The sequence below is a fragment of the Staurois parvus genome, unplaced genomic scaffold, assembly GCF_062004578.1.
Source record: "Staurois parvus isolate SC_StPar_1 unplaced genomic scaffold, SC_StPar_1.0 ptg000739l, whole genome shotgun sequence".
Taxonomy (NCBI): domain Eukaryota; kingdom Metazoa; phylum Chordata; class Amphibia; order Anura; family Ranidae; genus Staurois; species Staurois parvus.
Window position 1 is genome coordinate 514,261 of NW_028318535.1, and position 10,481 is coordinate 524,741.

General features: G+C 47.0%; 1 protein-coding gene across 1 annotated transcript; it reads left to right on the plus strand.

Moving 5' to 3' along the window:
• Window positions 1-436: 436 nt before the first annotated feature.
• LOC149445213 (liver-expressed antimicrobial peptide 2-like) lies at window positions 437-9,264 on the plus strand. The gene is made up of 3 exons (XM_089654075.1): window positions 437-552; window positions 3,541-3,734; window positions 9,111-9,264. The coding sequence occupies exons 1-3, from the start codon at window positions 499-501 to the stop codon at window positions 9,148-9,150; spliced, it is 288 nt and encodes a 95-aa protein (XP_089510201.1). The 5' UTR covers window positions 437-498; the 3' UTR covers window positions 9,151-9,264.
• Window positions 9,265-10,481: the final 1,217 nt, after the last annotated feature.

Below are 10,481 nucleotides of genomic sequence, written 5' to 3' on the forward strand. Positions count from 1 at the left end.
TCTACATGAAGTGGCTGCAAAGAGGCAGCAGAAGATCAACAACACTGAGGTGTAACAAAGAATGAAAAAAAAGGTGTTTTTCTTATTTAAAAAAAATAGCAATTGTTTGATACATACAGACTGATTGCCATTCACATTAACTACTCTATAATTCTGTTTAATTCCAGCGGAGGTCATGGCTGTTACTGGGCTGTTAGAGTTCCTACACTTAGAATTATAAGCAGCTCGTATTTTTAGTTCTTGTCTTTCTTTAATTTTAATTTTTCTATGAAGCACCCACCTCCCCCCCCCCCCCCAAGGGAATGACGCCTAGATTCCAGAGATGGAGGATTCCATCCTCATAAATGTTCTACAAATATTTGCAGCCTTTAGCCAGTTCCTCTTGTGCTGTTGGTCAGGATTCTGACGTAAGTTAAAGAAATAGGGATGATCGACCCTTTATAAGTCCAACCTGCATGCTGGGAGGAAAGGAACTCTTTCACAGGTCAACAGAAAGACATGGTGTCCATAGGAGGACCTCTGTGCATTATGTTACTTCTATGTAACACCCAGGTGAGCATCCTATTCAACATGACCATGTCATGGTGGAGCACAGGGGGGCATTTGTCAGCAAAGGTTTAAGGGGTCAATCCACTGAAATTAGATATTTCCATGTTTAGTATGGATGAGCTCAGTGATTTTGGCTAAATCAGTGATTCTCAACCTTTTTTGCAACGAGGGCCCGGTTAAGCCTCCCAGAACTTTCCATGCTCCAACAGAACAGTTTGTAATCGCACATGGGAATGCAAAATATGTATTGACATGCTGGAAGGATCTGGATGGGACTGGGTGTCACCGTCGGGTTCTGGAGAGGGTTAGGGGGCCCTGCAGCAGATTTTATGACCCTGTAGGAGATGAGGTTTCTGTGGGGAGATGGGGGTAACTGTTGGAAATGGGGTCTCTGGAGGAGGCTGGGGGACTTTCCAGGAGGCTTGGAACTTTGCAGGGGCATTTTGGGAGACTACAGGGGCTAGGGGGCACAGTTTAAGGGTGGAGTCAGTGCAGGGGCGGACTGACCATTCGAGCACTCGGGCACTGCCCGAGGGCCCGGGGTCAGTAGGGGGCCCCATAAAATGCCCCTGGTACCTTTTATAGGCTTTTTTGGGTGTGTTTTGAGTGTGGGCAGGGACACAGGGGCCCCATGATTCCCAATTGCCTGGGGGCCCCATGAGTTGTCAGTCCACCCCTGAGTCAGTGTATGTCATTGTGACAGGTTGGGGGCACTATGGGAAGAGTGGAGGCTCTGCAGGAAGCTGGTGGCACTGCGAGAGGTTGGAAACCATGGTGGAAGGTTGGGGGAGGAGGGCAATGTGGGATACTGTTAGAGGTTGGGGCCATTATTCTGGCTGATGGCCCTGTAGGGGGCTTGGGGTAACTCGTAGAAGGTTGGAGTCAGTGTGGGTCATTGTTACAGGTTGGGGGCACTATGGGAGGCTGGAGGCCCTGCAGGGGGCTGGGAGCACTGTTCAAGGTTGGAGAACGTGGTGAAAAGTTGGGAGGGGGGGGCAGTGTGGAACACTGTTAGAGGTTGGAGTGATTATTCTGGCTGATGGCTCTACAGGGGGCTGGGGTGACTGCGAGAGGTTAGAGAACAATGTGGGAGGTTAGGCAGCACTATGGGGGCTGAAGAGTACTGTGGGAGGTACTGTTCGAGGTTGGAGGCATGATGGGAAACAGATGGGTGCTGCAGGGGCTAGGGGGCCACCGTGGGAGATTGAGGGCTCTTTAGGGGGCTGGAGACTCTTCAGAGGGTTGGGGAGGTTGTGGGCACTATAGGGGGCTGAAGACTTTGCAGGGGCCTGGGGGTTGCACTGTGGGAAGATGGAGAGCACCTTGAGAGGTCGGAGAGCATGGAAGGCAATTGGAGGGGGGGAGCAATGCATGACATTCTTTGAGGTTTGGGGCATTATAAGAAGCTGGAGGTTATGCAGGGGGCTGAGGGTACTGTGAGAAGTTGTGGAGCATTGGGGAGGGCTGAGGGGTACTGTGGGAGGGTGGGTGGCACTGTTGGACATTGGATAGCATTTTTGGACACTGATAGAGGCTGGGGGCATTATAGGGGACTAGAGGTTCTACAGGGTCTTGGGTGGCACTATTAGAAGTTGGAGGCTCTGTGAAAGACTAGAGGATGCTGTGGAGGACTGGGGGGCACTCTGGGAGTTTGGAGAGCACTGTGGGAGGTTGGGGGGCACTGTGGCACTTGAGGGATTCTGCGGTCCACTATAGAAGGTTGGGTGGGCACTATGGTAACTGGGAGGTGCTGTGGGAGATTAGAGGATCTTTAACTGGCTGGAGACCCCATATGAAGGGAAGCAGCGGGCCGGTGAGTGAGAACCACTGGGTTAAAATGATTTAGCTGTGTGTGATTTTGCTGCTTTTACTAAGAGATGTGACTGTTTTATCTCCCTGCTTTGCAAGGAGGAAAAAAAATCAGCTACACCTCTGCTTTGTGTATAGAGCCCTGTGTTGTTAGTAAACACAGGGCTCTCTTCTGTCATTCGCTAAGCCGATCAGCAGATCCCAGCCATAAATCATTGGCTGGGACCTGCTGATCGACTTGTGTTGTGCTACAGAAATGCTGGACCATGTACACGTGATCCAGCGCAGAGTGGTCTCCCCATCGTAGTATATATACATGGGGCGGTCCGAAAGTGGTTAAGAAGCCACTAGAGGCAGCGATATCAATAGACTGATTATCCACAGACCTCCATAAAACATTGAACCTGTAATATCACATTTAAGGTGAGGGACTGGGACAGGTCCATTCAGCGCCCAAGGCAGCTATCTCTCCTGCCCACCCCTTGTCCCGTGCCCTGTTAGAAACCATGGGGCCCCATACAGCCAACCTAACAGCCCCCCCCCCCCAAAAAAAAGAAAACACAGTTTACTATGCTTCAGCTATGAATGAACATGGAGTGATTGTTACCGACCACTCATTGTGTTCATTCAGGGGGAAAAAAAGGGGCTGGTAAATGTGACATATTTACCGGATCCTTCTCCCACTCTCCATCCTGAAGGGTCCTATTGTGTGCTTGCAGTTGCCGGTGCAAAGGAAAGGAGGGAAGCTGGCAGCACTGATGGGGGGGGGGGCTTGGGCAGCAGCAGGGGGAAATGTACTGTGCACAGGGAGGGTGATGGGTGTGGCGGGGAGCAATTGCTGGAACTGATCCTCTGTATGGCTCTCTTTACTAAAAGCCAGTGGGACAGAGAGGAGAAGAAGCCAGCTTTCAGCTGCTGCAGAGGAAGCCATAAAGGGGATCGGTTCCAGTAATTGCCCCCCCCACTGTGCATAACATGCTCTTCACCCACATCCGATTGGGCCCCCTACAGGAGGACTGGTGGTACCCCCTTATCCACGGCCCTGCCCGGGCCTGGGCAGGGCATAAAGGTCCATTTGAGGAAGGTGCGATATATTTTGTTTCTCAAACTCTTACCTTGCTATGGTGTCTATTGGTGCTGTGCCAAATCTTCCGGTGTGACCTTTGGTGTTCTTTATCGAAGGTTTATCCACAACCCACCTGCACTTACCATGAACTGTTTTCAAGAAGATCCCCTTCGACAGAACACGGGAGCAATCGGCCCCAAGTGTCCCAGCGACGAGGACCCAGAATGACCCCCTTCTGGAGGGCGGTCGGAAACAAACCCGTTGGCGCATTTTGCCAGCAAGGGCTAGAATGTACCACCAAGGTCTGCAGGTAAGAATAAAAGTCTACCAGCAGTATCCCTTCACAATGCACATCTGCCGGCATCATAGACTTCCACCGCTGGTGTGATTGAGCCCTCCAGTGAAGGAAATGCGTATTTGATCCTCTGCTGATTTTGAATGTTTGCCCGCTCACAAAGAAATAATCCGTCTAAAAATCGAATGGTAGGTGTATTGTAACACTGAGAGACAGAATAGCAACAACAAATTCAAAAGAAATGCATGTCTAACAAATTATGCACTGATCTGCATGTTCATGAGGGAAATAAGTATTTGATCCCCTTCACAAGACATGACTTAGTACTTGGTGGCAAATCCCTTGTTGGCAATCACAGAGGTCAGACGTTTCCTGTAGTTGGCCACCAGGTTTGCACACATCTCAGGAGGGATTTTGGCCCACTCCTCTTGGCAGATCCTCTCCAAGTCATTAAGGTTTGGTGGCTGACGTTTGGCAACTTGAACTTTCAGCTCCCTGCACAGATTTTCAATCAGGATTAAGGTCTGGAGACTAACTAGGCCACCCCAGGACCTTAATGTGCTTCTTTTTGAGCCACTCCTTTGTTGCCTTGGCCTTGTGTTTTGTGTCATTGTCATGCTGGAACACCCATCCATGACCCATTTTCAATGCCCTGGCTGAGGGAAGAAGGTTCTCACCTAAGATTTGATGGTACATTGCCCCGTCCATCGTCCCTTTGATGCGGTGCAGTTGTCCTGTCCCCTTAGCAGAAAAACACTCCCAAAGCAGAATGTTTCCACCACCATGATTGACAGTTGGGATGGTGTTCTTGGGGTCATAGGTAGCATTCCTCCTCCTCCAAACACAGCGAGTTGAGTTGATGCCAAAGAGCTCAATTTTGGTCTCATCTGACCACAACACTTTCCACCAGTCCTCCTCTGCATCATTCAGATGTTCAGTGACCAACTTCAGACGGGCCTGGACATGTTCTTTCTTGAGCGGAGGGACCTTGCAGGCACTGCAGGATTTCAGTCCTTGTCGGCGTAGTGTGTTACCAATTGTTTTCTTGGTGACTGTGGTCCCAGCTGCCTGGAGATCATTGACAAGATCCTCACGTGTAGTTCTGGGATGATTCCTCACTGTTCTCATGATCATTGACACTCCACGAGGTGAGATCTTGCATGGTGCACCAGACCTAGGGAGACTGACAGTTGTTTTGTGTTTCTTCCATTTGCGAATGATTGCACCGACTGTTGTCACCTTCTCACCAAGCTGCTTGGCCATAGTTTGGTAGCTCAGTCCAGCCTTGTGTAGGTCTGCAATCTTGTCCCTGACATCCTTGGACAGCTCTTTGGTCTTTGCCATGGTGGAGAGTTTGGAATCTGATTGTTTGATTGCTCCTGTGGACAGGTGTCTTTATACAGATAACAAAATGAGATTAGCAGTACTCCCTTTAAGAGACTGCTTCTAATCTCAGCTTGTTACCTGTATGAAAGACACCTGGTAGCCAGAAATCCTGCTGAATGATAGGGGATCAAATACTTATTTCCCTCATGAACATGCAAATCAGTCATCATTTGTTAGACATGCATTTCTGCTGAATTTGTTTTTGTATTCTGTCTCTCAATGTTACAATGCACCGAACATTCAATTTTTAAACCGATCATTTCTTTGTGAGTGGGCAAACATTCAAAATCAGCAGGGGATCAAATACGCATTTCCTTCACTGTACATGTGCGCAAACTCTTATATATTAATTTTCATTCTAAAGCAACCACAGCTTGAGTAGAAAAGCCTGTCTCTTGCCAGAATGCTGCAGAGAAAGACCCTTGTTCCCTGTTTGGAAGCACTGGTCTTACTACCGCAGTCCAACCCCCCCCCCCCCCCCCCCCCGCTGAGTCAGAGCTAGAGTTCTCCAATCAGGAGGAAGCAACACTGTTGGTCCGACTCAGCAAGGGTCATGATGGATCTCTGAGAGATCACTGATTCTACACAGACTAAAGGTGGCTATACATGGGTTGAAATCTTTTCTAAGAATTTTCATACGAATTTGGCACCATTAGTGGGCCACAGAAATGGCCGATTACTCAGCCACAGCCTGAGTAGAAAAGCCCGACTCTTGCCAGAATGCTGCAGAGAAGGACCCTTGTTTACTGTGTGGAAGCAATGGTCTTACTATGGCAGTCCAACAGTCTAGAGTTCTCCAATCAGCAGGAAGCAACACTGACTCAGCAAGGGTCATGGTGGATCTCTGCAGAGAGACCACTGATTCTACACAGAGACTAAAGGCGGCCATACCTGGGTAGAATTCCGAAATCTCGTTCAAATTTCACACCATTAGTGGGCCACAGAAACGACCTATCGAATTTGAGTGATGTTGGAAATTTTTTGAAAATGAACAAATTGCTAATCAACGATGGAAGAATCGTGCGAGAAATGTAATTGGAAAAAGAAACGAGCATGAGCTGTGACCCGGAAATTCTTGGCCACAAGCCAAGCCATCATGTGGAATTGAAGGCTTGGTTGGTCGAATTTCGAAATCAATGGCGGCGCACTAAATGTCCAATTTTCTAAAGAAAATTTGTTCGTAACTCGACCTGTGTATGGCCTGCATTAGATGTCCTATACCCCTTCATGATAGATGGTAAAACAACAAATCTTAATTCCTCAAACCATTTTACTGTAAAAAATCTTTACGAATTTTTGTTTGAATTTTGCACCATTAGTGGGCCACAGAAATGGGCGATTTTTATGCGACGATTGAATTTGAGCATCGAATTTGGGCATGTTGGAAATTTTTTGAAAAACGAACGAATTTCGAAAGAAAAAGAAACGAGCTGTGACCTGGAAAGAAAAGAACATTTTTGTCTACAAAAATTCTTTCCTGTAGCACCAGGAGGTGAAATCGAAGGCTTGGCTGGTTGAATTTCGAAATCAATGGTGGCGCCATCGGATTACAAAACGCATTAAATTTCCGATCTTCTAAAGAAAATTTGTTCGGAATTCGAGCCATGTATGGCCTGCGTTAGGGTCGTTCTCTGCACCATGCTGGCAGGGAACGGTTTTTACTATTCAGACTGTAGCTGCTTTAGAAGAAGAGGGGAAGAATTACACCGTAACCCTGCACCTTTAACCCTTGCAGTCCGGATGGGGGAGGGGGGGGAGGGGACACTAAAAGGGTAGATAGTCCTAATTCCCAGAGTTCAGCTTGAAGTAAATGGCTTCCTAAATGCATTCAACAATCTGTCAATGGAAGGATGTCATGTGACCAGGTTCTGCCATGACGGGTATATTTAAGCACTTTCCTGCTGGGCCAATTTTTAAAATTCTTTGCAAAGTTTAAAATTGACTTTTTTTTTGTTAGAAAATGATTTTAAACCCCCAAATCAATTCTATTTTTTCTGAAAGCAGAGGCCCTGTGGAATAAAATGGTGGTAGTTGCAATTTCTCTATGTCGCACGATATATGTGCGACTATTTGTGCTGGGATTTGTGTAAATGGTGGGCTGTGTGTGCAGCAGCCGCCTCTCACCCACAGCTTCCCTGCTGTGTGTGCTCTATGTGATCCTCCGCTCGCTCCTGCTCCTCCTTTTTCATGGCAGGCAGTGGCAGTGAGCCAATCAAAGGGAAGCAGAACTTGCTATGCAGATGCTGAGGATCGTGGGAAATGTAGTCTTAGAGGGACACTATACAATACAAGTGAATGGCTGTAGAACAACAATATCCAGACTGCCCTGTGTCAAGAGGAAGAAAATACAGATTTTTTGCAGAGATTGGGGAAGATTTCGCAGAGATTGGGGAAGTCCAGTGCGGGGAGCCAGCATGTGCAGACTGGTTGCTGTCTAGGTCTGCACTCCCACTGAGAGAGAGCTTGTGAGAGTTTGTTGTTGCTGGAGACTGTAGCTGAAGGGACCCATTGCTATGTGTGTCCACACCAGTGAGGACCAAAGCTGAGAGACTGAGTTTGTCAGTATTTGTTCATGAGGACCTGATCCTGAGGACTGATGCTTCTGGGATATCTGGTTGCCAAGTGTACTGTGACTGGACATGTTGCATATTGGAAGTGTTTACCGGAACTGCCAAGCTTAGCCCCTTACTGCCTACAGTTAATGCCAATAAAATCTGCCCCTTATTTAACAGCGCATCAGCCATCCTTTGAGTGCAGCCTTAAAGGGACAGTATCACATGCACCACCTTACAGAAGGGCCCCACCGGTAGCTAACAAATACTTACAATTAAGCGCCAGGTACTTGTGGCCACTGCCAGTGGTACCCCATTGTCAAGAATGTATCTGCTATTGGGGCTGTATGCATAGTGTCAACACGAGGATATTTGTTTGGGTTAGTTAATGTTGTAATATTGTCTCTTTTTCTACCAGCTGACATTTGGTTTAACTCTATTGCAGTTAGCTAATTGGAATAAAACGTGTTCAATTGCCTGTTTACTGATTCATGTCTAGCTTGCCTTGCTTTAATACATCTAAATATTCTACTACCAAGTTGCTTGTCACCTATTTTCTGTGTATTATTATAGAGTGGTAGCTTAATAACATTTAAGTTGCACTGATGTGTCAGTGGGATCTGAACAGAGTTGGGGCAGAACAGAGAACCCATCATATCAAGCGGCTCCTGTGGGGGTAGCGCTACGCTAAAATTAATTTTGTTGCACACAAATACAATATAATACCCATTTTGGTAAATTATAAAATATTGGGTAAATACATTTCAAACGATGGCCCTATATTGCTCTTACTACGTTTGCAGTGATACCTCACATTTGATGCTCAATTTCTCAATTTATTTACATATACATGCCCCATGCTGTGTTTGCATTCAGCACAGGGGGGGGGGTATTATTTATATAATTTATTTCAATATATATTTTTTTATGTACTTTTTAAAAAAGTTTATATGCATTTTTTTTTATATAAGGGGGCTAGTTCTTTTTATGGAGACATCAGGGGCCATTAGACCCCTAATATCTTCCCTGCCTCCACTGCAGCTAACCAAGCACAGATTGTGTCTCATTAGCTGATTCCCCAGAGCCAAGGATTGAAGTAAAATCATACCCGCTTCTGAGTTCACCAGTCGATGGAGGACGGAGAGTGGATGTTCCCTTATCTCCGCCTTCTCTCCATATAGACCCGGACTTCCTGGAGGAACAGAAAAGCCTAGGAACCACTGCGGGCGGTGGTGGTGGGGAGGGGCCATCTTCAAAGTCCCGTAAAAGTGATTGGACAGCTCTAGATCGGCCTTGATCCTTAATCTGATCGCCGGCTGAAATATCAACATGACGTTTATAAACGTACCTTGGTAGACAAGGGGTTAATGAACAAATATTTATTATTATTATTATTATTAATATTGTTACATTATTATTATAATTATATATTTATTGAATATTTTACTTTCAGAAGAGGACACTGCTCCTACCTCCAGCACAACTGGTTCTAACAAGTCCCAGAGAAGGCCGAACATCACTTTCTGACCGACTCCAGGCAGAGGACCAAATCCAACAGGACAATGTGTCATCTGATGACCGGCATCAATAAAGTTATAAGTGATCTATGGAATTCTTCTGTGCTTTATTTGTGTTTTAAAGTGGTTGTAAACCCCAGTCATGAAATACGAACAAAGCATATCCCCCTATGGCGTGTACTTGTCTCGATTAAGAGCACTGAGTGTCATTTCTGCCTGCTATCAGCATGAATCGCTCATGACAAGTTTTTCTGACACCAAGAGAAAAATGGTGACAGGGGAGGGACCTCCAGTTGATTGACAGCCTCTGTGCTATTCCTATGATTTGTGTGAAGGGGGGGGGGGGATGTCTCTACCTTCCAATCGGCTCTCAGAGCTCTCCTCTGCAGAGTGTAACATCAGCTCTACACCCCCTTTTTTGACAGCTCGACAAGCTTTATAAATAAAGAAAAGAGTGCAAATAAACAGGTACAACTTATGTAGGAGGATTTGTTTCATCTCTATCACCTGAGGCCGGTCACTTCAGTAGGTATATGTGAAGATTCACTAACACTTTAATTCTTTAATCACCTCCCAGGGGCGGACTGACCATTTGGAAACTAGGGCACTGCCCGAGGGCCCAGGGGTCAGTAGGGGGCCCTATGAGATGCCCCTGGTACCTTTTTCATAGGCTTTTTTGAGTTTGGGCAAGGACACAGGGTCCCCATGATCCCCTATTGCCCGGGGGCCCCATGAGTTGTCAGTCCGCCCCTGCCACCTCCCGATCGGCCCTTCCATGAGCAATGAGGGGTTCCATGAGCAATGAGGGGTTCCATGAGCAATGAGCCATTTCTTCCTAGAAGTAATAAGTTCCCAATGACACCAATGATCATTTTAGCAGGGGTGGGGGGTATTCTTCTCATTGACCACAAGTGTAAGGAGCAGGACTTTTTTCTCAGAGAATAGGTGCAGGAACTCCCCCCTGTTGAATCTCTTCTTGACTCCACCCCCTACCAGGGGCGGACTGACAACTCATGGGGCCCCCGGGCAATAGGGGATCATGGGGCCCCTGTGTCCTTGCCCAAACTCAAAAAATCCTATGAAAAAGGTACCAGGGGCATCTCATGGGGCCCCCTACTGACCCCGGGCCCTTGGGCAGTGCCCGAGTTTCCAAATGGTCAGTCCGCAAGCACAGTACCTTGGATCGACCCCCTACCCACCTCCCAGTACAGATCCTTATAGTGAATACGGAGCCAATTAGCATTTTGTGGTGCTAAATCATTTGTATGGAAGGTATTCATGATAGCAAGAAAAGCAGTAAAACAGTC

What these genes read in the sequence shown, in the direction of transcription:
- LOC149445213 (XM_089654075.1), top strand. Translation starts at nt 499, where the DNA reads ATGGTGTCCATAGGAGGACCTCTGTGCATTATGTTACTTCTATGTAAC. An exon ending in TACTTCTATGTAACACCCAG is followed by an intron (nt 553 to 3,540) that starts GTGAGCATCCTA and finishes TCTTTATCGAAG; the next exon opens with GTTTATCCACAACCCACCTG. An exon ending in TGTACCACCAAGGTCTGCAG is followed by an intron (nt 3,735 to 9,110) that starts GTAAGAATAAAA and finishes TTTTACTTTCAG; the next exon opens with AAGAGGACACTGCTCCTACC.